We start from the raw sequence: 27453 nt of genomic DNA on the forward strand, positions 1-27453 counted from the left end.
GTTTTACATTCTGTATCCATTGTTTTCCTAATGTCATATCAAGTTTAAATTCTTTCTTTCCTCCTGTAGAATTCCTTATAAGCTGTTCCAAGCAAATTACTAACCTACTTCAAGGTGTTGCTAAACTTCTTTGTCCTAACATTTAAAATACAATAGAAATTTTTATATTTTCTCACATTTTATTGCACAATACAAACTTGATTAAAATGCACTAAAAACCCCCAACATTTTGTGTTTAAAGTAACACTAATTTAAAATGTTTGGTAGGAAATAGCATAATTTATTTTAATATATTCCAACTTAATATGAAGGTGAACAGTTTATTTCAGAAAATCTAGATATTTTAGCTATAGTTTAGTACTGAAAAAAATTTTTTGGTCTCTCTTTCTTATTTTTGACTTAATTCTTCCTCTTTAGAAGTTCACAGTGTCATAGAAGTGAAAAATAAGATTGACAGAAACCACTCTAAGACCTATGGCTTTATATACATAAAAAATTCAATAATGTTGCCATAACCCCTAATAAATGTGATCCTTATTTACTATTCTCCAGAATAAACTGTACATATTAAATTGTTCAAGTATATCTAGAGTAGTGCTTATAAAAAGTGAGGTCCCACTGCTTAAATTGATGGGCTTCTCTTTGAAGATCGCTTCTAATTTCAACATAATTAGTTCTAACAATTTTTCAATTTTATAATTTATCATACATTCTCAATAGTCTAAAATGCTCAAATGAGCCAAACATTTAATTTACATCGAGCACCAGAGGTTAAAAATGGATCTAACCAAATGTTCTCTTTTATTAGTTACAGTTTGTTATTTATTTCTATACTGTTAAACCCAAACTGAAAATGAAGACAACTCGGGCCAAACTCGTTCACCTTGAATAAATAAACAACTCACCCACTTCACGCTTATATACCTAATTGTTTTCCTATAGTGTAGGTTCTGGTAACAGCTATACAATAAACTAAGCCCAAGACCAACTTCTAATCTTGGAGGACTAGGCCAGTCGGATAGGATTCTCCAGGTTTGCTTTAAAATTTTCAAGAAACCTGGTAGCCAGTTCATCGTCCACCACTCGGCTGTCACTTGACATCGTGACTGTTATAAGCTGGTGCTGCTGCAGCCTGGCATTCCCCTCTTCGTCCTCCTCCAGCTTGAGCACAGGTCGGAATCTCCCAACGGCCAGTATGCAGGCCTGAGGAGGGTTGATCACTGCAGTAAATTCGTCGATGCCAAACATGCCCAAGTTGGAAATACTAGGGGAAAACAAAAAGCTCTGAAGGTGGCATGTCCTCAATCAAAGAAGCCTTTCCTGGAAGCATGTTTTTACTCTACTAAAAAATGGTGACACAGAACCTTATACCAAGTTATTCAAAGACCAAAGACAAAGATACCATGTACAATAGTATCAAAAAACAACACACATATAAATAGTGTATCTAATACAAACATTCATTCAGCATGAACTGGAAGTCCTTAGCAGTGGATTATGACAGAAAAAGAAATAAATATAAGAAGAAAAGAAAAAGAAAAAGAAGAAATAAAACAGTCAATAGTCACAGATGAACTAAGTGAGTGTACACAGAAAATTTAAGACTCTACAGATAAACTAGTAGGATTCATAATTTAGCTAAGTCACTAGATAAAAAGGTCAGTATAAAAATCCATTTTATGTCTATATACAGGTTGCTGTAGTTAGAAAATGAAATGTTAAAACAATACCATTTATAGTAGTAGCAAAAACCAAATATTAAGAAATAATACATCTAATGAAAAAATATAAGACCTCTGTATAGAAGATTATAAAACAGAACTGATAGAAACCAAAGAACTGAACAATGGTTTATACCATGTTCACTGCCTGGAAGACTCAATGCTGTAAAGACTGAATCCTCAAACTGATCAAAAGATTTAATGCAATCCCAATCAAAACTCCAGCAAGGTTTCTTGATTTTGGCTCAGGTCAGGATCTCAAGAGCCGTGGGATCTCGAGCCATACATCTGCGCTCAGCGCGGTGTCTGCTTGAGATTCTCTCTCCCTCTCCCTCTGCCTCTCCCCCCACTCGTGCTTGCGCTCTCGCCCTCCATAAATAAATAAATAAATAAATAAAATCTTTTTAAAAAACCCAAAAAACACAAACAACAACAACAAAAAAACTCCAGCAAGGTTTCTATGTATGTGTCTGTATATGGAAAGTGATAAGCTGATTCTGAAATTTATTTGAAAATATAAAGAGCCAGGAAAGACCATCTTGAGGGTGAACAAAATTAGAAGACTCTCCCTACCAGATATCAAAAGTTATAGCTTAGTGGTATCGAGCAAGTGATGGACAAATAGGCCAATTGAAGACAGAACACAGAACAGACCAAACACATACACAGTCACTTTCTCAGTGCTATGGAGTAAGCTTTTCAATAAGTGATGCTGGGTCAATGTAATATCCATAGGGGGGAAAAAAGAATCTTGACCTTTATCTTCATACCACACACAAAATCCAGTTTTAGATGGATTGTGATCTACATGTGAAAAGTTATAAAGCTTCTAGAAAATAGCACAGAAAAATAACATCATGATTCTGGGATAGGCAATAATTCCACATAGAACAAATTGTACCAGCTGTAAAAAAAAAAAAAGTACTAACAATAGAATTTCATTAAAATTCAGAACTTGTGTTCATTAAAAACACCATGAAGAAAGTTCCAAAGGCAAGGGACAGAGTGGGAAAAGATATCTGAAATAATATGTATCCTATAAAGGTCCGTGTATTTGGAAATAAACCCCCACATATCATTTTTAAAAATGGACACAGGACATCAACAGGTACTTTATCTGGTAAGTTACCAGATACTCAAAAGGCTTTGTATTTCCCTGACCACAAAGAGTACCTACCACTACACACTCCAAGAATTGTTACAATTTAAAACCTAACATTACTGGGGCACCTGGGTGGCTCGGTTGGTTAAGTGACTGCCTTCGGCTCAGGTCATGATCCCAGGGTCCTGGGATCGAGCCCCGCGTCAGGCTCCCTGCTCAGTGGAGAGCCTGCTTCTCCCTCTCCCTCTGTATGCCGCTATGCCTACTCGTGCTCTCTCTCTGTGTGTCAAATAAACAAATAAAATCTTTAAAAAAAATAAATAAATAAAATAAAACCTAACATTACTAAGTGTTGGTGAGAATATGAAGCAATGAGAACTCTCATATACTGTTACTAGAAGTATAAATTTGTATAACCATTCTGGAAAATTGTTTGGCAGTATCCATTAACACTTTTAATTCAGGGATTTCACTTGCAGATCTATACAACAAATATATTCACCATAAGATGCTAATAATAAGAATGTTCATGGTGCCATTATTTGTCATAGCATCAAACTGTAAACAATGACAAATGCCCAAGAGTAAAATGGATACTGGCATACTTACACAATATACTATAAAATACTATATACTGCAATAATAAATAACTGCTTCACACTGCAACGTGGTTAATCTCACAGACATTAATATTGAGTAAAAGAAGTCAGACACTAAGGAATATATATTATTTATATAAAGAAAAAAGTAGCAAAACAAATCTATGGTGATGATTTTCAGAAGAGTGGTTACCTTGGCAAGGGGGATACTTAGGAAGGGGTAAAGGGAAGCTTCCAGGATGCTGGTAATGGTCTATATCTTGCTTTGGTTGGTTACACAGGTTTCTCCACTTTTTGAAACATTCATGCTGTACTCAGTATATTACACCATGTATAAGTGACACTTAAAAACAGAGCTGATGATAACTAAAGGGTCTAAGTATTAATATTTTCCTCCAAAGTACCTTAAAATAAGAGATCACAAGTAGAAAAAGTTGAGGTTTATAAACGTATTGTATTTATAAATATGTATTTTTTTAAAGTTTCAGAACCTGGATGTCATTCTGAGAATACCTGAATGGGTTAACTAGGTAACCCTAATGGGTTCCTACTAGCCCTGATACGTTGCTTCGATTAAAAAAATTGTTTCAAAAAATAAATGAAACAGATCAACACAGACTCCTAGGTCTGATACCTGTGTGATGCTACTGATAATTAAAAGTTTAAATATTACCTAAAAGATCCTCCTTGGTATTCTTCAGGTAACAGTTTTCCATCTCTTGCTTTCTTTGATAGAGTCTGGGAAAGAAAAACACAAATACAGCATGACAACCAATACCATGTTACAGGCTGATTTTGTCACTTAAAATACTTGTAGAGAGTACACACTCATCTCTCATGTGCCTTGATTTGACTTTATTGTCTCTAATACAATTAAAAAATGAACAAGTTAGAGCGCAAATAGTCTAAGAAGCTGAAGATGTAAATTGAAACTCTACAAAAATTACTTCCCTTTAAAAATTCTTCAAGTATTAGAATTACCCTGTACACCATTACTATGCAGAATGTTTCAGTGTTTTCTATAGATACAGTGAAATTTGTCTGTAAGAGTTTTTCTTGTAAGACACAGAATATTAGAAGCCATTCTTGTCAACTTGGTAGCTTTTAAATAGTTGTTCAATGGCAACAAACCCACAACCAATGTATTAGTTTTCATCTTTCAATGTTTGCTTCTTTTTTACATATAACATATACATATATATAACTTCAGAGAGTTGTAAAAAAAAAAAGTAGAATTTTATATTTCACTCTCAATATTATAAGCATCTTCTGGGTTGTTAGTCTTTATAAATGGTTTTTTAATGTCTGCTTAACATTCTAAAGACTACATCTGCCACAATTCAGTCATGTCCCCAGTGTTTTAATTTGGTTCAATGGTTTTTCAATTATTTCATATAAATTTTCAGAAGTGGAATTATATAAAGCCCTAGAACGTAAACATTTTCTTGGTTCTTGATTTACAGCTGAGGCATTTCCTGAATGAGCTAGTTCAATTTGCACTGCCATGAGAAACAGAAGAATGTAGTAATTTCATATCACTATTGGCAAAACTGATTTCTAAGAACTGACAGAGGGAAAAACAGATGACACTCTGAGAATGACACTAAGTAGTTAAATTTTCCTTTACTTGCACTTGCAATTAACCACACTTAGGTTAATTTTTATTTTTGAATGCTTCAAAAACAAAGGAACGGAGGTAGAGTCATTACATATGAAAAGTTAATAATGAACTAATTTATGAGTAGAAGAGAAAAATGAAACTATTGTCATTTGAGGAGATGAAATAAATCTGAGGCTTAATTTTCGGTACTATACAGCTTACATGGGTACAATTACAATCACCACTGACAACTGTTTAAATTTTTTTTAAGATTTTTGTTTATTTATTTGAGAGAGAGAGAATAAGAGAGAGAGAGAGAGAGCATGAGAGGGGGGAGGGTCAGATGGAGAAGCAGATTCCTCGCTGAGCAGGGAGCCTGACACGGGACTCGATCCCGGGACTCCAGGGTCATGACCTGAGTTGAAGGCAGTCACTTAATCAACTGAGCCACCCATGCGCCCTGACAACTGTTAAATTTTAAACCAGAGAGGACTTGGGTGCCTGGGTGGCTCAGTTGGTTAAGCGTCTGCCTTCGGCTCAGGTCATGATCCCGGGGTCCTGGGATCGAGTCCCACATCAGGTTCCTTGCTCTGCGGGGAGCCTGCTTCCCCCTCTCCTCCCCACTTGTGCTCTCTCTCACTATCTCTCTCTCTCTCAAATAAATAAATAAAATCTAAAAAGAAATTTTTTTTAAACCAGAGAGGACTTAATTTTTGAAAAAAACATTCTTTAAAAGTCTAAAAATGATCTCAACATATCACTGTGACTTTCTGAGAGTTGAGAAAACTACATATTTATACCAGTTGGATGTAGTTATTTATAAAACTACTTGGATCCAAAATGAAAACTGAAAAGATGAACTTAGACTTGTGTGGTCCTTGGACTATCAGAAATAGAGAGGACAATCTACAAATGTGTTTTTTCTGCCTTAAGCAATGTGACTGTTCACATGATATAAACAGGCATGTATCATATGAACTTTGAAAGGCATTTCTTTAAAGGCAGATGATCTCAACAATCCTGCTGAGTTACCAGGCTAAAAACAAATAACACAGACATTCATTTAAAAAACTGGATTGCAAGCCCACATTAAAAAAAGAAAAAAAGGGAGAGAGAAAAGAAAAGGAAAAAAAAAAAAAAACCTCTGTAGACCCTAAACACATCAGCAGGATATTTCTACCAATGAACTCTAAAAGCTTGGAATAAGAGTAATTCTGAGGACCACTGGTTTTAAAAATTGCTAATTCTCACTGGGATTTCCCAGCAATATAAACTTAAAATCAAAGCACAAGCTATCTGAAGCCTCCAGCTAAAAGGATGTAATATAAGATGACCAGCAAATATTTCTAAAATATGTTACATTCCTTATTAATTCATTTTAAAAATCTACTGCGTAAATAGAGGAAAACTTTACCTCTGTCTTTTAAGACTGTTAAAGTTAATGAAGAATTAAGAATAACATGGAATCTAAGGCTTGTTACTATATTACTTTATATTTAGGGAATACAAACTTGAACTCAGCTGAGGCATGCCTTTAGTACCACACAATGACATCCTTGAGGCTTGTGAGGGTCAAGAAGTAAAAACTTAGTGTAAGTATTCTAACCTGGGTCCACAGATGGAGAGTTCCAGAGAGCCACAAACTCCTTTAAAAATTAATCTCGGTAAGATTTTTTTATTGAAAATCAAAAAAGTAAATTTACTGAACATCCATGATCTTCCACGCACTCTTGTAGAATTAGTTATATGGCAAGGACAAGACCCTCAATGTCAGACAGGAGAGAACAGAGAAGGACCCACAGATAAACAAGGTAACCTCAAAGACGGATCAACTGCATAAAGACAGTAAAACAGGGTAATGTCAGGAAGCTACTTTAGCTATGGAAGCCACAGAAGGCCTAAGAAAGTGGAACTTGAACTGAGAAATGCCCAGATTTAAATAAATCCTCACTTCTACTGCTTTCTAGATGCATCACCTTGGGCAAATTTCCTAAAGGCACTATAACTCTGTTTCCTCAATTTTGAAATGGGGAAATTAAGGTTTCAACTATAATGTGGGACTAATAGGATTTTTTTTTAATTTTTTTTTGGGGGGGGCTAATAGGATTAAATAAAGTGCCTAGCCTAATGGCTGGTATATCCTAAGAACAACAGAGAGTGGAGTGTTCATCACAGACAGCAGGGTGGGAGAGAGAAGCAGGGAGAATGGGAAGCACAGAGTAACCAGAGCGAAGTAAACCTTAAGGATTGCTGGGAATGAGAGGAAAGCCTCGAGGACCACCAGAGAGGCCATGGAACATTCCAAAGGGTTAAGACTGCCCTTCCCATCGCTGAGAGGCTGCTCACACTGCCTCCTTACCACCTCAATGTAGGTTCTTCCAGGATACGAGGAACAGACTACGTATTATCATAGTAAAATTAGTAAATTGATCAAAGTCAAAGAAACCTTCCTGGAATGGTTAATTTTAAAAATTTAATATAACGTACAAATATTAAAAATAAGGAATATATATGAAAATTCTAACTCTATAGTTAATTGTAATCTCATTTGAATTTCACAAAAACACTAAAATACACGGATTCTCATTGTTGTTGAAAACTTTTGATGAACAAAAGGCACATAACTTACCTTAGTAAACCAATCTAATTACTTTGACTTTTGAACCAAATTAATACCACCACTCAATTAAGAAAAAGTTACATTTTTATCTATAAAAACACACTGCAAATCTTTTCAAAGAGGAGTGAAGACCTAAACATGTCTATTCCACTAAGGTCACCCTTAATTATATCTAACTGGAAGATTCCAAGGGTGTGCTTTTAAAAGTAGATTAATTTGTGTTCATGTATTTTGGGCAACTTTATCGCATGTATATTATACTGTCAGCTCTCCAAAGAAATCTTATGTTCTACTTTTAATTCCTCCTTATAACTGGTTCATTCACTATACATACAACTGCTCTTTGGTAAATGAAAAAGAAAAGAATCACTTACTTAAATGCACCTAAAATTTTTTAATTCTAACACTCTTATAAGAGCCATGAGACTTCTGTCAAAAAGTACCTTTGGAAATGATAGTGGTTGTCAGAGCTGACCTACTGCCTGCGTTCCTGCCGATTCAATGGAATATTTGGGGGAAAATCGGACTCCTCCATATTAGAGCTATAAAAACTGCTTTTAAAGAAACTCAGGAAAAATTCCCTACTTTTGCTTCTGGAATATTAAGTACTTTTAGTGGTCTCAATTCTAGAGAGGAAATGAATAAAATATAACAACTTTGAAGAATAAAACGCTGTGAACAGTGAGGTCTTTCCATTACCACCTGCATAGGAATATGGCTTCAGCTTTAACATTAAAACCATCTAAAATACCATCGTTAGAGTTGAATTCTAGACTTTGGGAAATAAAGCATTCACCTATAACTGGAATACAGTTGATCCTCATTTAGCTGTATGTTTTTTCCTGAACTCTTGAATGTTACATGTTCTTAAAGTAGGTCATACCTGGATTAAAACTTAAAAACCTCCATATAGTGTGACAAGATGATGTCACGACTTTACCAGAAAGTAAATACTAACATTTTGAAAACACAGTATTTAAGACATACCTTTACAGAGTCAGCAATTTCCTGTATACCCTTAGCAGCAGCATCTTTTATGATGGGTGTAATTAAACCTTTATCTGTTGCCACAGCCACTGAAATGTCAATAAAGGGCAGTTGCTTTGGGCCCTCTCCATCCCAGCTTACATTAACATCTGGCATTTGCTAGGAAACAGAACCAGAAAAAAACATGTCACTCTAAAGAAGCAGCTTTATTATTATTTTTTCAATTTTCTTAAAAAGCAGCTTTAGGCCAAAGTGGTTTCAGAAAAATAGCATTATTATGCATTTTTGAAAGTGAGTGTAGTAGACAGAAGCAAGTAAATGAAGATTTGGTTTGAAACAATGGTTTGGATCTCTGTGTTAAATGTCTTCTATGTTCAGGAAGAATAAACATACCATGTTTCTTGAAGCAAGCTTGAGGAAACGCTGATGTACATGTTTTGATCTCTTTACAATAAATCATGGTTAAAAAAAGGTCTCCCTTTGTTAAACTTGATTGCTAAAAAGCATTTAACATTTGTTATACTTCCTGTCTCATATGCTGACTGAGATGGCCTTGAGGAGAGGAGGGGAGGGGACGGGGTAACGATTCAATCATACTATTCTGGTGGCAATGTAGAAAGCCCAATTTTCTAGTGCAGCCCTGGGAGATCCATCCAACCCTAAATAAGTGACTTCCCTCTTTAAGAAAGATTTCCTAGGCTTCATAAGCATATGATAAATGTCTGAGCATGCTTGTATTTAACATACATACAACTACATGGAAGATGAAAAGAGCAGAAGAAATCAGTAAACGCCTGGAGACAATATGTACGACACTGTTGCCAAATATCATAGAGAAACTGATGGTGAAAAACAGAAATCACAAATTTCTCTTCTCACAAATTCTTTGCTCTGATTAACAGCCTACCTAACTGTACTTCTGACCATTCCCTGGAGATGCATTCCCCACCGTACCTGAGCTTCTCATCGTCCTGCTATGTTCACTCCCACTGCATAGTTTTTGTTTTTGCTTGTTTTTTTTTTTCTTTTTTTTTAAGAGAGAGAGCACGTGCACGAGTGGTGGGGGAGCAGGCAGAGGGAGAGGGGGAGAGAGAATCTTAAGTGGGCTCCACACCCAGCGCAGAGCCCAAAACGGGGCTCAATCTCACAACCTGAGATCATGACCGGAGCCAAAATCAAGAGTCCGACGCTCAAACGACTGAGCCACCCAGGTGCCCCTCCACTGCACTGCTTCCATCTGTTCTTTGCACTTCTCCATCTCTCAAGGCTCCTTCATTCAAAGTAATCAAAGCTCGCTTATGTCAAAATAATTAACAGTGAAATCCCACCCCCCCAAAGATTTTAAATTCTTCATAGAGAACACTAAAGTAAAAGAGGAAAAAAAAACCCTCCCAAGTGAGGAATATCTGGCAAATAAATGTAATTACAGAGCTATGTAACAAAAACCCATGGGATGTAGCCTCAGTTGTAGTCAGGGGAAAATTCATACACTTAAACCTTCTTATTCATATTCATAACTGCAATAATTACACATTCACATTTACTAACAAAATATTTTCAACCAAAGTCTAATATAATTCCAATCTAAAGGTAAGGAAATGACGGAAGGAATACATAAGGCACAACAATATAAATGGACTGAGAACACCCATATGCAATAATAAAAGCAAGACAGAGTTTAGCATAATGCCAACACTGAGGATTATAATATTAAAATATTATAAGAAGCAAATTTAAATGACTCTGGGCTAGTGAGTTTGGGAATCCAGATGAAATGAGTGATTTTTCTGGGAATATATGTTTCCAAAATCGATTCAAGAAAAAGCTGAAAATTAAACAGCTCAATAATTACGGGGAAAAATGAGAAAGTTGCCAAGGCTCCCTCCTCAAAACAGAACTAGGCTCAGATATTTTTACTGGTGAATTCCTTAAAGCATCAAGAAATAAAAACCTTTATAATATTGAAATAAGCACAGAGAAAGGAAAGGGGGGAAGAATCCAAATTCACTTAAGAAGCCACTGATTTAAAAAAAGAAAAGCCTGACAAAACTAGCACAAAATGTAAATTACAATTACTTATGGCTCCTGATACAAAATTATGAAAATGAAATGTAATGTCCACTAGAAATTCACTTAAGGAGGGCAGGAATGATTCATAATTAGAAAATCACTAATATAATTCAAAGTATTATTTGATCAAAAGACAAAAGCCATACGAACACTTATATATGAATGGCTAAGAAAATGTGTGACTTCAAAATTCTCTATTACTGTATTGTTCAAGAAATAAAAATAAATTCCTTATAAATATACATTAAATATAGCACCTAACACGCAGTGATCCAGAAAAATAGCCTAGTCACGGAAAGAAAGACAGGACAGAAAACGGTGCAGAGCAAGAAGGCAGGAAGCCTGGGTTTCAGATCCAAATCCAACTCTAGACTCCTACCTCAAACCTGCTCCTCTCCCACCTTCCCCATGTCAGTAAGTGGAAAACTCCACACCTCCCACTGCTTGGGCCAAAGTCCTGGTCCTTCACCCCACATCTAATCTATCAGCAAATCTTGTTGGCTCTACCTCTGAAATGTATCCCAAGTCTCACCTTCAGCCCAGCTTCATCGCTAGCTGCCACCTTACCCCAAACCATTGTCCTCATCCAGAGCCTCCCCGGAGAGGGCACTGCTGCCCCCCCCGGCCCCCCGTGGGCTGTTTTCCACAAAGCACCAGAACAGTCTTTTTCTTTTTAAAATTTAAGTAGGATGTCAGTCCTCTCTCAAAACCCTCCAAAGGCTTCCTTCTCCTTCGTAATAAAATCCCCAGTCCTTCCATGGCCGCCAAGGCTTCACCGGCTTCGGGGCCCTCACAACTCCTCTTTCTTCTGTTTAATCTCATCCACTACCTTCTCTCCTCCAGAAACAGTATCCCCGGCGCCATGTCTGAATGGCAGTATCCCCCTGCCCCAGCCTCTGTCTGCAGTTCCCTCTGCCTGGTGCACTCTTCTGATAGCTCTCACACCCTCTCTTCCAGGACTTGGCTCAGTTACCACCTTGCCAGAGAGGCCTTCCTTGCCTAACTGTGTGCACCATGACACCCCTATTATTCTGTAGCAGGGTCTTTCTCTTCCTCCTCAGCACTTTGCCTATCTGACAAATACTGGTCTCTCTCAACTACACTATAATCTTCAGGAGAGCAGAGAACATGTAGGCTTTGTTCCTACTGTTTCTCTAAATGCCTATAATGTATTCAGCACATGACAGGGGATCAGTTAGTATTTGCTGAATAAATGGTCTTTATTCTGCTATAATTAGTTGTAAGGCCCACTGATTCTCAGTTTCATCTGTAAAACTGAGGGAGTGAGATTAAATGATATAATATTTTTAGCAATAAAATTATACAATTTTTGTGACTTAAAAATGACAGTTCTATTTATCATATGAAAATCCCAAGACATGAGACCACTGTAGAAGCCGAAATGATTTGGGGTCTGCTACGTACTTTAAGGGTAACAGCTGCAGCCTTGATGATAAAATCGTTCACTGATACTTTAATGTCATCTGAAAGAAAACCAAGCGTATCAAAATTAGCGCTCATAATGAAACTTTAACATTGGCCATTATGATTTCAAACTTGTTCATTAACAAATTATCATAAAAATATTATAGGTTTTTGCTGGTTCACTTAGTAAGAGTCCCTCAATTAGAAAAACTTATATGAGGTTCTGCATAAATAGTATTAACCATAAATGTAAAAGATTACTTCTGTACCTTGATTACAATTCTTTTAAATTGCTCAGATATTATACGAGAACCTGGAGGGCACATTATAACTGTAATTAAAAGAAAGGAACCAACTCCTATGTCTCTAAAAACACAAATGGTCTATGGTGATTCATTTTTTCTCTCACCCTTTTCAAATGTCTTTATTCTGCATATGCTTTATACTGATTATACTAGAATAGTGGTAACATTAAGTCATCTTAAAGATATCTGTATCTATCTACATATCTACCTTTATCTAGAGAGAGAAATTTTTTACAAATGGAGTGTGTACGAAAAAAATTTAAGACCACCGAGCTGCTTTTTCACTTAACAAAACAGGATATAGTGAAGCCAAAGATGAAGCAGTGTTGGCACAGGTCCTAGTGCAATGAACAAAATGAGGTTTTCTGTCTAGTTTTATGGTGATTCCATTTGAATCAATTTCCTTCCAGTATACATAATGATTTCAAGATAAAGCTAAGGTCCCCTCCCTTCCCACCGAGCTGATCATAATGAAAGCATTTGATTTACACTTTTGCTTTTCCCGGTGGGTAGGAAAGTGTTGAAAAATGTAAACTACACTTGATTCTCTATTGCAAAAGCTTCAAGAAAAAAAATTTAAGATCAAGATCTAGTCAATGGTATGTGGCAAGATACACAAATCCTGTTACTATAGTATCATGGAATTTTACATGAATGATAGCTCATTCCAATGGCATGCTGGGGATTTCAGAAAGACATTAGATGAATTACCATAAATCCAAATACTGCCAAACTGTCATAGTAACCACCACCTGCTCATCCAATTCCTAGTTCTTTCAATCCAGATTTCCAGAGATATAAATATTTTTGTTTGCTTGTTTAAAACCCCTTTAGGAGTAGAAATAGAAGTGGATTTCCAGTGCTTACGGAATTTTAATGATAACCACATACAAAAGATATGGTCTGCATAAATTCAAGTATGTGGACATATTTGATGAACCCATTACGCTTACCTTTCATGGCTCCCTCAACCTCCTTCACACTTTATCTAGCATCTATAGGTAGCCACACTGAAAACCCCAAACCACCCACCAGCTGATGATTCCCTCTCTACTGCCAGAATCCACAGTGCTCACCTAAATTCTCTGCCCTCATCATATCCAACATTTTGTACTCTGGAGCTGATCACTTTCTTCATCATGAAACATTTTTTCTTACTGGCTTCTATGTCACTGTACTCTCCTGTGTTTTCTTCCACTCTTTACCACTCACTCATTTTCCATGCCTTCCTCTTAATGGTGGCATCTTCCCAGGCAAGAACTTTCTGTTCTATGGTTTTGATACCATGCATATGGTGATGATTCCTTCAAATGCTACCTCTTATCCTGATGCATCAGGAGTTTCAGACTTCTATGTCCAATTTCTCACATGACATTTCTAACAGGCATTGAAAATCAAAAAAGTACAAGGGAGATTTTTTTTTCAAGATCTTTTATTTTTAACTCTTTATTTGGAAATTTTCAAATATATAGTAAGGAGACTGTTGGTGACACTGAGAAGAATAGGGAATAGTTTCTGAGGGAATATTAAATATTTTCATTTGCATATCATTACAAAACAGTATAAACATGCTTACAGAATGTTATATAACTACGTAAGAAAGAGGGCTGGGGATAAATAATGGGGGCTCTTTGGAGACCCCCTAAAGACTTCCCAGTTGCAAGGACATACAAAACTTGGACAACAAAAAGATACTAAACTAATCCATCTCTCCACTGAAATAGTACTCTCTTCTGCCTCATGAATGGAAGAAACCAGGAAAATTATTCCCCTAATGATCTCTGTATCATGACTAAGCAGGTACACTTAAAACCTATAAGGGGAGCTTCCAGGATTAACTTTTTGAATATTGTTAATTTTCTCTGAAGTAAGCTTTCCATTTATTTCCTTGAACTTTTAAAAGCTGTCAGGTTGTCATCATATGAATTCTTCAAAGTCTGTATATAAGCTGAAATATCATTCCTGTTGTCTCTTAAGATGTAGAAAGCCACAAGAGAACGTTTTTCCCACCCTAATAGGGTAGGGGAAAACGCAGGAGAAGTTACAAAATCGTAACTTCTCTTGAGCCTGTTAGGGAGTTGAGGTTACAAGGCAAACAAGTGAATTGAATGTCAAGGGTGAGGATTCCCCTCTGAAGAAGGACAAACACATGAAATGATTAACCACTGTCAGAGTACGGGAAAGTATGGGACAGAGTACGGGACAATGCGTATGAACAGATGGGGATATCAGCAGAGAGATGGAAACTCTAAAAACATTCAAATGGACAGTTAGGGGGAAAAAACATGCAATCAAAGATAAATAATTTTTCATTAAGCTTCACAGACTAAACATAGCTGAGAAAAGAGTCAGTGACATTGAAGCTAGATCAACAAAAATTATCCAAACAGAAACACAAAGAGAAAAAAAAAGGATGAACAAAAAAGGAATAGGGGATCTAAGAGCTTTGCACAATTCAAACAGTTGAAAATTTATAATCAGAGTTCCAAAAATAAAACACATGGAGCAGAAAATATAGTGAAAACTAATGGCCAGGAGCTTTCCAAAATCAATGAAAGACAACAAACAAATCCAAGAAGCTGAGAGAAACCCAAACAGGATAAACACAGTTTGTTTGTTTATGAGAGAGAGAGCATGTGCAATCAAGTGCACAAGCCAGGGGGTAAGGGCAGAGGGAGAGAGAATCCCAAGCAGGCTCCATGCTCAGCACAGAGCTGGACATGGGGCTCGATCTCATGATACTGAGATCATGACCTGAGCTGAAATCATGAGTCACACGCTCAACTTACTGAGCCACCCAGGTGCCCCTCATTTTTAAAATTCTTTAAAACACAGTTGATTTTCTAAAGCAAAAAACATCAAACATATATGCTGGGGCTTACACCATAGGTAGAAATAAAACATGACAATAACAGCACAAAGGATAGAAGGGGGAAAATGTAATATATTGTTGTAAAGTTCTTACATTATACATGAAGGGATGTGATAAAAATCTGAAGGTAGACTGTGATGAGTTAAAGAATTATACTGTAAACCTTAAGGAAACCACCACAAAAGAGAGAGAAAGGTAAAACAGAAATAAAATGGAAAAAAAATTAAAAAGTAACCAATCCAAAAAAGACAAGGAAACAGGGAAAAAAAAAAGTAGGAAGAGATGGGACAAATAAAAACAAAGGACAAAATGGTACAAAGGAAAATAGTACAAAGCAAAAAGAAAGGACAAAATCATGAAATGTGAATGGTCTAAATACTTAAAAGACAGTATAGGATTAGACAAAAAACAAAGAAAAATTATATGCTGTCTGCAAGAAGTCAGTTTAAATACAAAGAGACAGATAAGTTAGCAGTAAAAAAATATAAAAAGATATAAAAACATTAATCAAAGAAAGTTGGACTAACCGTATCAATATCAGATAAGGAAGGCTTTGGGGTAAGAAAGATTACACCAGGAGTGGACAGGGACATTCCATGATAGATCTATTCATCGGGAACACATCAAAACCCTAAATGTGTTATGTGCCTAATTACAGATCTTCAAAATGATGTAAAAACTGACAGAACTCAAAGGGGAAATAGGCAAATCCATAATTATAATTGGGGGTTTCAACACTCTTCTTCCAAGAATTGATAGAACACATAGGAAACCAGTAAGGATATAAAAGACATGAACACTACTACCAGCCAACCTCACCTGACATTTAAAGAACACTCCTCAAAAGTAGAATACACATTCTTTTCAGGGGCTATCTGGGTGGCTCAGTCGGTTAAGCATCGACTCAATTTCAGCTCAGGTCATGATCTCAGGGTTGTGATTTTGAGCTCCATGTTGGGCTTTGCATTCAGTGCAGAGTTTGCTTGAGATTCTTTCTTTCTCTTTCTCCCTCTCGCCTCTGCCCCTCCCCCTGCTTGTGGGCTCTCTTTCTCGAAATAAATAAATAAAATCTTAAAAAAAAAATAGAGGGGTGCCTGGGTGGCTCAGCTGGTTAAACATCTGCCTTTGGTGCAGGTCATGATCTCAGGACCCTGCTCAGCAGGGAGCCTGCTTCTCCCTCTCCTTCTGCCCCTCCCCCTGACTCATGTTCTCGCCTGCTTGCTCTGCTTTCTCTCTCTCAAATAAATAAATAATCTTTAAAAAAAAAAAAAGAACACACATTCTTCTCAAATACACATGAAACATTCATCAAGATAGACCATATTATGACTATAAAATCTCAAAAAATTTAAAAACATTTCAATCATACCAAGAATGTTCTCTAAGCACAATGGAGCTAAGTAAGAAATCATAAAAGAAAGGCTGAAAAGTCCCCAAATATTTGGAAATTATACTTACATTCAAAATAATTCATGGATCAAAAAAGATATCACAAGCAAAAATAGAAAACATCTTGAATTGAATGTAAAGAAAAATAAAACACATCAAATTTTGTGGAATTCATCTAAAGCACTGCCAAAAGGGACCTTAAAAGCCTTATATGCTTATGTTAGGAATAAGGTTTATTATATTATATTGATTTCAGCTTTCACCTTAAGAAACTAGAAAACAAAAGAGCAAATTAAACCGAAAGCAAACAGAAAAAAAGAATAAAGGTTAAAAGCAGAAATCAATGAAAAGAAAATTATAAAAACAATGGAGAAAGTTAATGAAATCAAACATGGATTATTTGAAGAGATCAATAAAACTGATAAATCTCCAGCCAGCTTGAGCAAGAAAGATGCCACCAATTACTAATATTGAAAATGAGGATATCGCTTCAGATTATATAGATGTTAGAAGTATAATAAGGTAACATTATGAATAGTTTTATGCGAATACCATAGACCCCCCCTTATTCACAGTTCTGTTTTCCACAGTTTGACCACAGGTAGCTACCTGTGGTCAAAAGCCCAGAAGCAGATGATCCTCCTGACTTATTGTCAGATGGCCACCAGTAGCCTAATGCTATGTCACAATGCCTACGTCATTTACCTCATGTCATCTCATCAGGTGGGCATGTTACCTCAGCATCACAAGAACGGTGAGTACAGTACAATATTTAGAGACAGAGAGACCACATTCACTTAACTTTGATTACAGCATATCGTTGTAATTGTTCTATTTTATTATTGTTAATCTCTCACTGTGTCTAATTTTTATTTATTTTTTATTTTTTAAAGATTTTATTTATTTATTTGAGAGACAGAGAATGAGAGAGATAGAGAGCACGTGAGGGAAGAGGGTCAGAGGGAGAAGCAGACTCCCTGCTGAGCAGGGAGCCCGATGTGGGACTCGATCTGGGGACTCCAGGATCATGACCTGAGCCGAAGGCAGTCGCTTTAACCAACTGAGCCACCCAGGCGCCCTCACTGTGTCTAATTTTTTAAATTAAAGTTTATCATAAGTATGTATGCATAGGAGAAAACATAGTATATACAGGGTTTTGTACCATCAGGGGTTGCAGGCATCCACTGGGGGTCCTGGAATGTATTCCTGCAGATGAGGGGGGGAACTACTGTAAATTTCATTACTTAGATAACATAAACAAATTCCTTGAAAGACAAAAACTACTAAAGCTCATTCAAGAAGAAACAGAACTTACACTTATTTTTAAAAACTGAATTCATAGTTAAAAATCTCCCCACAAAGAAAATCACAGGCCTAGATAGCTTCAATGGTGAATTCTACCAAACAATTAAAAAGGAAATAAACTAATTCTACCGAAACTCTTCCAGAAAATAAAGGAGAAGGAAACATTTCCAACTCATTCTGTGAGATCTGGTAACAAACACAGAAAAAAGTATCTTCAAAAAAAGGTAAACTACAGGGTTTTCTCATGTGCACAGGTAAAACGATTCTTAGCAAAATTTTACTTTATTTTTTTGAGATTTTTATTTATTTGACAGAGGGAGAGAGAGGGAGCATAAGCAGGGGGAGTGGGAGAGGGAGAAGCAGGCTCCCCACTGAGCAGGGAGCCCGATGCAGGGTTCCATCCCAGGACCCTGGGATCATGACCTGAGCTGAAGGCAGACACTTAACTGAATGAGTCACCTGGGTGCCCCAATTCTTAGCAAAATTTTAGGAAATGAGATCAATAAATAGATGAGAAAATTAATGATTAATGAGTTTTATATGGGGAATACAAGGTTAATTCAACATCCGGAAATCAACCAATATAACAGAGTGAAAAAGGAAAGATTATCTCAAAAGACGCACAAAAGCATATGATAAAATTCAACATCCATTTATGCTTAAAACTCTCAGCAAATTAGGAATATAAATTTCCTCAACCTAAAATAAGGAATCTACAAAAAACCTACAACTGATATTAAAGATGGAATGTTTTTCCGAAGATCAAGAACAAGGCAAAAGTCTGCTTTCACCACGACATTCATTATTGCACCAGAGGTCTTAGCCAGTACAACAAAGCAAGAGAATGAAATAAAAACCACACAGACTGGAAAGAAAGAAAAGAAAACATCAGTTCATGCTAAAAATTTGTTATGTCTCCCAGCAATCTTAGTTTTAACTGATTGCTGGGAGGTACACTGCAAATTTCATAACCTGAAAGTTCACTTTGGAAGAATAAATACAAAATTAAAACTTGTATAAAGCAAAGGAATATCTAAGATATACATAACATCTAAAACATTAAGTTTGGGATTTTGTACTTTCTAGAACGTTAGTAAGGACTGCTTTATTCAGATATCACACCAAAAAGCATGATTTACTCAGTACTATGGAACCAGTTTGTTTCTTACAGGAAAAGTGAGCCCATTCTTTTCTCTAGCACTAAACTACATCCAGATGATGAAACTGAAATAAAAAGCTATACAGTGTGCCTTTACAAGTAAAGGATTTCATGACAGTTAGCATGAGTACTGTATTAAGTAAATTTAACTTTACCAACCTCTGACCAGACTTTGTCTAGCTTTTAAAACAGCTCCAAGGTCACAGTCAGCAGTAGCATATGCATGTGGTACAGTACTCTTAGATTCAGTTAACCTCTTGGCAATAACTCTTCGAATATTGCTAGCAGGGATCTCAGTGAATGTGCCCTGTAAAGAAATTGCAATTTGTCCATTAAACATAAATATGGAAGTGGAAAAAACAAACTCCGTAGCTAAAATCTAGTCTCAGTGACTTAGCTTTTGGTAATAAAGATTAATATAGGAAAAGAACTAGTAAAAATTCTTAGTATATGGAGGCATATAAGAAATCCAAAGTTTTAACTTTATAGTACATGACTGCAGAAAATAGTAAAATTCATGTTTTATTTATAAATGGGTTGTCTTATGTTACTATGTTTAAGATAATCAAAAAGAAATTTCCCAAGTCATGAATAATTCTCCCATGGGTGTGTGTGTGTGTGTGTGTGTGAAACAGAGACAGAGAAGCAGACACACACACACCACCTGTAAGCAGCTTCTATTACAAATATCACTTCTTAATAAAACTCAAAAGCATACAGTAATTCAACAAACCAACAACAGACAATTCTTACTTATAAATGGCATGCAGTAGAAAAAGATAATTCAATATATTAGATAATCTGCCAAACTATTTCTATTTTGGTTTGTTAATTTAAAAAAGAAATCACATGAGTATTCTATTTCCTAAAACTTCCCAATATAAAGTATAGGTGAGATAATAAAATCTTCCTGTAACTCTACTGTAGCTTTTCCACTCTGTTCCTTGAACCTTTAACAAAAGCAGGATGGACCTTAAACTACATGTGATTCCTTTGCTGTCCTTCGCTCCATTCTGGGACCAGATCACAATCACTTCAGAATAACTAAGCCGCTAAAAATATACCTGATTTCTTAGGAAACTAAACATTTTATTTTGGCAGAGTACTTGTTCAAATAGAATAAGCGCTCACTATATGCCATTAAAATTTCAAAGTCAGGTTTATCTTCTTAATTTGAATAGCCTACTTCTTAAAAATATTAAGATTTGATTACACATAAATGTTTTGTATGTGCAGTCATGAATCATGAATTTACACTTAAAAATTTTGTTTCCCATGAAATTTATACTGTTTGCAACTATTTTAAAATATACTGGAATGTATCTCTCCATGAGAAAGAGCAGGATGGGTTTGTGTGTTGAGTTTCTAAGTGCCCATTCAGTTGTACATGAACCTGATTATCCTGCATTTCTTCTGATTGGAAGCAAATGACACGAAAGATACTAGGAGAAGGAGGTAAAAAGAGGCAAAAATGGAATATTTTGACAACAAAAAAGGGGCTGTTACACTGCCTGCATCTAAGAAAGAACGTCTAGCAGTGCAGTCTCTGTAGTTCTTTGCAGTGAGACTACCCATTCCCTCAGTCAAAATCAAAGAGCCACAGAAGAGGGTTAGTGGCAGCTACCAATCAATAGTACCACACCCAAAAAAGCTACATGAAAAGTACCATAATTACAGAGCATACATATATGGCACTGAATTCGGAAGTTAGCACCATGCAAACAAATCAGGTTTGCGCTAGGAGTCTGCAAAACAAAGCATTTGGAGTATTTCCTCTTTATCACTTTCAGCTACTACTAAAATGGGCTGGAAGAATCACTTGTAAATGAAGACAGTAATGGTTCTTGTTTTCTTTCTCACTGAAATCTGAAAAAAAAAAAAAAATCTACTAAATGATATTACCGCTGCATTAGGTTGTCCAGGAGTTGAGAGTGGTGGGATTGGTGGCCGTGGATAAGGTGGCGTGGGTATGGCCTGTGCAGGCAGAGGCACCGTGGGAGTGGCTGGAGGGGCTGGGGTGGGTCTGGATTTCGTAATCTTGCCCGTTTCTTTCAGCTGCAACAGTCTGAGAGCATCCCTGAAGATAAGAGATAGAGAACCATGATTAGCAACAAGGAACAGAGGATGTTTAGAAAGCGGAGATGAGGTGTGGAGGGAAGGTACTGAACTAGAGAGATGTCAAGGCTAAAATAATGCAAAATTAATGATTTGAGTTAAGCAAGCAAATCTTATCTTGTCTGCTGATTCACATTATTCACCCACTACACTACTTGGGACATTTTCAAAAACTAAACAATTCAAATTTATCAAAGTATTGGGTGTAGGTATCTTCAAAAAAAGAAATTAGTCTTTTTTTGACGGGGGTATCATCTGGTAGATGAACAATTCATAAATTAAACCATACTCTCATTCTTTATACTTGTCAATTTTCAAATGGCATTCAGAAAATGTCAAGTTCATTACAACTTTTATTAGAATATTTACTAAATTATTGGATTTTCTAGTGCAAATTACCCTTTTTGCGGCCAGGAAATCACACCATTTTATATTGCTCAGTATGTTGTCAGCACCATCTAATGAAAGAAACCTACCCACAGCATCATTCAGAATGAAAGATAACTAAACTAGTAATAGACTTAACTTGCATTAAAGGTATCTTTGGTTTTTAAAAGGTTTTAATTAATTACTACATATATCAAGCTTTCGATCTATGCTAGGTTATAGTGGGTATGAAGTAATACAATCTCTTAAACAAAATGGCTTTTGCAAAAATTATAATATCTGACAATTCAAAAGAACCCTTTCCAAAAACAAAATTTTACATTTTAAAAAATGCTTTGTTTTTTGTTCCCCCATTGTGACATTTTATCTGCACGTATGTATTACATCCCTAGAAAAAGAATCCCAGGATTTTCCCTCCTGTGTGTTTTCGTCTTGCTTCTTCATGGTCCATGATGCCAGCTGAGGCTGTCAGTACAATGAAACCAAACTGGTGGGACGGGAGCAGGTTATTCTGCCATTTTTTAGATCTTTCAGTTGTACATCAAATCTGGGGCTGATCACTCCACACTTGTTTAACCTGCCCGTGAGGTTCACAGCAATTTTCCCCGCTCTGTGATCATCACTGATTTCAAATTTGCCAATGTAACCATGCTTCATCATTACAGTGAGAAACCGGACGATGACTTTGGAGCACGGCCTAATAAGAACCTGGCGTTGACTTCTCTTTTCAGCATTGTTAACGCTCTTGAGAGCATCTGCCAGGACATTCATGGGCACCATTATGGCGGCACGGAAAGATAGCAGAAAGAGCTTAAAAAACGTTTTTAATCTAAAAATTTCTTTAAAAAGGTTTTACATAACCTAAAAACAACATCACAATGACACAAATTTAAAGGCAAATTACATTCCTTAAATTTCTCAAACACAGTTTATTTATTATTGTTTATCAAAAGAATTATGAGGGGGAAAACCTAGCATCTGCGGGGCATATTAGAAATGACAATCATCCTCCCCTAAACGAAACCTTTTACTTAATATCTTATGGCAACATGGCAGGCAGAATTCTGAGATGGATGGCTCCAATATTCTTGTATGTATAGAATTAGTACCTGCTGTACACAACCCACATAATCCCTTCTGAGTATGGGTCGGCCTGAGGATGATGGATGGGCTCCCACGATTAGGTTACATTACAAGACAAAGGTGATGGACTTTGCAGACCTAATTAAGGTCCTCAATCAGCTGGCATTAAGTTCATCAAAAAGCAAAAGTAAAATCACCCTGGTGGGATCAGACATACCAGATAAGGCCTTTAAATGGAACCAGGAATTCCTGGAAGAAGAGATTTGAATGGAGAGAGATTCTCCTGCTGGCACTGGAGAAGGGAACAGGCATTTGTGGAGATGACTACATGGCACGGACTTGAGGGAGGCCTCCAGGAGCTGGGACCAGTCCTTGGCTAAAAGCCAACCAGGGGCCAGAGTCTCAAAGACTGAATTCTGATAGACTGAGTTTTGATAGATAGAACTGAATTCTGCCAACAACCATGTGAGCCTGGAAGAGGACTCAATCCAATCTTTATTTTTTTTTTTTTAGATTTTTTTTTTATTTATTCATTTGCGAGAGACAGAGAGAGAACAAGCAGGGGGAGAGGCAGAGGGAGAGGGAGAAGCAGACTCCCTGCTGAGCAAGGAGCCGGATGCGGGACTCGATCCCAGGACCCCGGGATCATGGCCTGAGCCGAAGGCAGAGGCTTAACGACTGAGCCACCCAGGCGCCCTCCATCCAATCTTTAGATGAGACCCTAGCTCTGGCCAAAAACCTTCATTTCAACCTTGTGACTGGAAGCTGAGAACCCAGCCATGCTGGGCCCTGACTTCTGACCTACAAAATTGTTAGATAATAAACAGGTACTATTTTAAGCTGCTAAGTTTGTAGTAATTTGTTATGCAGTAATAGAAAATTGACCCGGGCAAGCATGTTCCAACCTGGGGCACAATGTTAGAGGAATCCCCCCATATGTACTGATACTATTTTTAGTTAGGAGAGTCCATGCTTTATACCTGGGTCCAAAAAGGGGTGCATGGAGTTAACACTAAGTACAACGAACTTACTTGTTTCAAAATTAAAGAGCTGACATTTAACAAGAGAGGTCAGATTGACGGAAGAACTCTTAAATGTTTTACCATCTTGGATCCCTAATAAGCACTGAAAGTGGGAATAAAAGTGAGAAGATGAGCCTCGTAAGCCTGTACTGTGCTTATGTTAATTATGTAATCTTACACCAGCCCTGTGAGGGAGGTATTATTACTCCCACTCCATCGATGAGTAAGTAGGCTTGGAGAGGTTAAATTGCAAGTGTAAGTCAGTATTTCTCAAGCACCAATATTGCAGGTGTTGAGGATACAGCGTTAAACAAGACACTTTATTCCACAGAAGAGTCTCTATTAATCAGGCAAACAAATGACAGTAGTGATGTGCTATGAAGAAAATAAAGCAGAATAATGACATGAGTGACAGGTGAGAGGGGGGCTTCTTTGAAAAGAGGATGGATGGTCAGGGAAGGCCTGAGGATGTGGTATTTGTGTGGAATGACATGAAGGAGGAACAAGAGCTGGGGAAAGCATGTTTCTAGGCAGGGAAAAATACAGCTGCTTCTAAAAACAGAAGGCAGGCCAGTGTGGAAAGAAGAGTGAACAAGGAGGAGAGGGTTAAAAGATGAAGCCAAGGCTGGCATCAAACCCAGGTATGGCCAACTCCAGAGTCTGTGCATTTGCTGCTACTTTTCTCACACCTGTGCACTTAATGTGCAAATATAAACCAAGGCAGAGTCAGAATACTTTTTTCTCACATGAACAGAGTAGGACAGAATCCAGTACATCTCGGATTCACAGCAAGTCTGGGACTGAATGACAAATTGTGATCTACCTAATCTGAAGCTAAACGTAGGACCTCTTGACCATGGCCTCCAACCCGTCACACAAAAAGCAGCCTGGGCGTAACTGGAGGCCAGGCCGCTTCTCCGAGCACGTGCCACACAACACGGTGATGTGAATGGAAAGACCGAGGATGAAGAGGAGGTATGTGGCCTAGGGAATGACCTTATATATTGTTGAGGCTTGTGACAACAAGCTTACTTCTCTTGGGAAGTTATTTTTTTTTTAAAGATTTTATTTATTTATTTGAGAGAGAGAGAATGAGAGAGAGAGAGAGCACGAGAGGGAAGAGGGTCAGAGGGAAAAGCAGACTCCCCGCTGAGCAGGGAGCCCGATGCGGGACTCGATCCCGGGACTCCAGGATCATGACCTGAGCCGAAGGCAGTCGCTTAACCAACTGAGCCACCCAGGCGCCCCTGGAAGTTAATTTTTAATTTACTTATACTCATAACCAAAAGCATCATTTTCCAGTTAATTATGGTAACATTTACATGTGAAGTAAATGGCTGCCAATAACCTTTCTGGGGATTTATGTCATGAGCCAAAACCCTAGCCAGATAAATAAAAATATGAGCACTGGGGGGCGCCTGGGTGACTCAGTTGGTTGAGCACCCAACTCTTAATTTCGGCTCAGGTCATGATCTCAGGATCAGGGGAATCAAGCCCCATGTTGGGCTCCATGCTCAGCGGGGAGTCTGCTTGAGGATTCTCTCCCTCTGCCCCTCCCCCCCTTGCTTAAGCTCTCTCTCTAAAATAAAATAAAATCTTAAAAAAATGAGCACTGATATACAATAAAGGCTTCTGTTGATTCAGAAAAAATGCCTTCCGCAAAAGACATTTAGCTTCTAAGAGCTCTTACAAGTCATAGCCTAACATTACTAGTCCCTTTCTATTATATAAGGTAATTAAATACATCTAATAAAACCTATTACTAATCTGAGTTTTAAATCAAATTAAAGTTTAGCATCAGAGTGACATATCCAAAACACATCCATTTTTTTATATGGGGATCACCAGTTTACTCTCAGGCATCAGTTAAAAATAAACAAACAAAAATAACAACTGAACATAAAGACTAAAATATTAATGCCTGAATATGTCTATTTAAGAAAAGATTGGTCACATTAAACTGACACATTTTTATTTCATTATCAGCATAACTAATAACTATTTTATCAAGAAATAGGCAATTTAGTTTCATTCTTGTAGTAACTAAGATTCTTGGGTAAAACGGCTCTTGGTAAAGAATAAAAGTAAGGAGAAGTCATTAATCATTAACAAGTAAACAGAAAATCAGTTCTGGCCACTGCTTCACAGTAAACTTTCACTGCTGATTTTACACTTACATACCTCATAAAGTATAAATGTTAATTACTGTTTAATAACAGCCAACAATTTAGTTTCTATAATGCAGAGAATGCTTTTAATGATTTCTGTCCATGAAATAATGAATCAGATTCTACTTGAAGAATGAGGTGGGCATTAAAAGCTCTAAAAATTAGGAGAAAAACAAATATATCACACTTCTGCATAAAGGCAGAAGATACCCTGGTAGTTCACTCAGGGCAGAACCTTCTCTACCAGGATCCCTTAAAGAGTAATTCATTTGGGTGGGCTATAACTTAGTTTTATTTATTTAAGTAATTTCTTTCTTTTTTTTTTTTTAAGATTTTATTTATTTATTTGACAGAGAGACACAGTGAGAGAGGGAACACAAGCAGGGGGAGTGGGAGAGGGTGAAGCAGGCTCCCCGCCGAGCAGGAAGCCCGATGCAGGGCTCAATCCCAGGACCCTGGGATCATGACCTGAGCCGAAGGCAGACGCTTAAGGACTGAGCCACTCAGCACCCCTATAACTTAGTTTTAAAAAGAAATACTGCAAACATGCTAGACACTCACCTGTCACACCTATCAGTTTTGATGCTGTGATATGAATACAAACATTAACTACAGCTATGATTTAAGACACAGATACACAAAAGATGTTAGGTTACCGGCAAAGAACTTAAATGTATTCTGTCTCTAACTGTGGTCCCAGCACTAGCTTTCCTAAAATAGTTACATGCACAGGCAAAGTCAAGTCTATATGCTTTTGCGCAACATACATTCTGAGCAATATGTTTGGGCAATATGTTTGCTCTACTGCAACATTTAAAACAGCAACCCTAACACTGAGGATTTACTTCATAAACACACTGGATCAGAGGCACTTCCTCAGCAGTTGGAACTGATTTTTCTATTCTACTTGCATTTTTAGTTGAGAGTGGAAGAAGGAAGGATGTCCCTCCAAATTTCAAGAATTTGTGCTAAGGTATTTTGGGGGAAGCTTAGCCTGCAGTTTTTAAATCTCATCAGAAGATGACATTTTTGTAGGTGACAGTCAGCCAAAGTTTTTTCTGAGGTCCACCTTAATATTAAACTTAAAACACAAGCATATTTAGTAGTATACGAATTAAAAATCCTAAATAATGCATGCCTTCAGGATCAATTTTTCTCATGAAATCTTTTGTAATGTGTCAGAATTTGAAGACCAAAGGCTGACTCTCTTACGGTGCACAGTTAAAGAATAAGGACAGGAAAGACAACTGGAAATTAGGAGGAGGAAGATGGCAAAGATATTAAAAATGTAACTCTATTTTAACAGTGCTTCCTTTGGGTATGCAGCAAGACAATACCATTTCGTTTCCCTTCATAAATATTACATTACTATTATAACTTCAATTCAGGTTAAAAAAAAGCGCTATTTGTTCATCATATATATAGTAAGCACATATGGAAAGAGAAGGGAGAAAGGAAGAAAGGGCTATTTCATTCCTCTGCTGTCACACCACTGAACTGCCTTCTAAAATATCACTTAATAAC

General features: G+C 37.0%; 1 protein-coding gene and 1 pseudogene across 1 annotated transcript in view; both read right to left on the reverse strand.

Moving 5' to 3' along the window:
- Nucleotides 1-272: 272 nt before the first annotated feature.
- The window catches only part of PDHX (pyruvate dehydrogenase complex component X), a 66758-nt gene continuing 39577 nt past the window's right edge, over nucleotides 273-27453 (reverse strand). The window contains exons 6-11 of the mRNA XM_028087754.2: nucleotides 21057-21231; nucleotides 19314-19461; nucleotides 12125-12183; nucleotides 8630-8788; nucleotides 4096-4160; nucleotides 273-1264 (exon numbers count right to left, since the gene is read on the reverse strand). Of these exons, the coding sequence (XP_027943555.2) occupies nucleotides 1006-1264; nucleotides 4096-4160; nucleotides 8630-8788; nucleotides 12125-12183; nucleotides 19314-19461; nucleotides 21057-21231 (865 nt within the window). The 3' untranslated portion in view covers nucleotides 273-1005. The remainder of the gene's footprint in view (nucleotides 1265-4095; nucleotides 4161-8629; nucleotides 8789-12124; nucleotides 12184-19313; nucleotides 19462-21056; nucleotides 21232-27453) is intronic.
- Nucleotides 22036-22436, reverse strand: LOC114196936 (small ribosomal subunit protein uS8 pseudogene; annotated as a pseudogene).

Source organism: Eumetopias jubatus, unplaced genomic scaffold (assembly GCF_037043125.1).
Source record: "Eumetopias jubatus isolate StellerSeaLion01/CBP00866 unplaced genomic scaffold, mEumJub1_p1.0 scaffold_13, whole genome shotgun sequence".
NCBI lineage: Eukaryota > Metazoa > Chordata > Mammalia > Carnivora > Otariidae > Eumetopias > Eumetopias jubatus.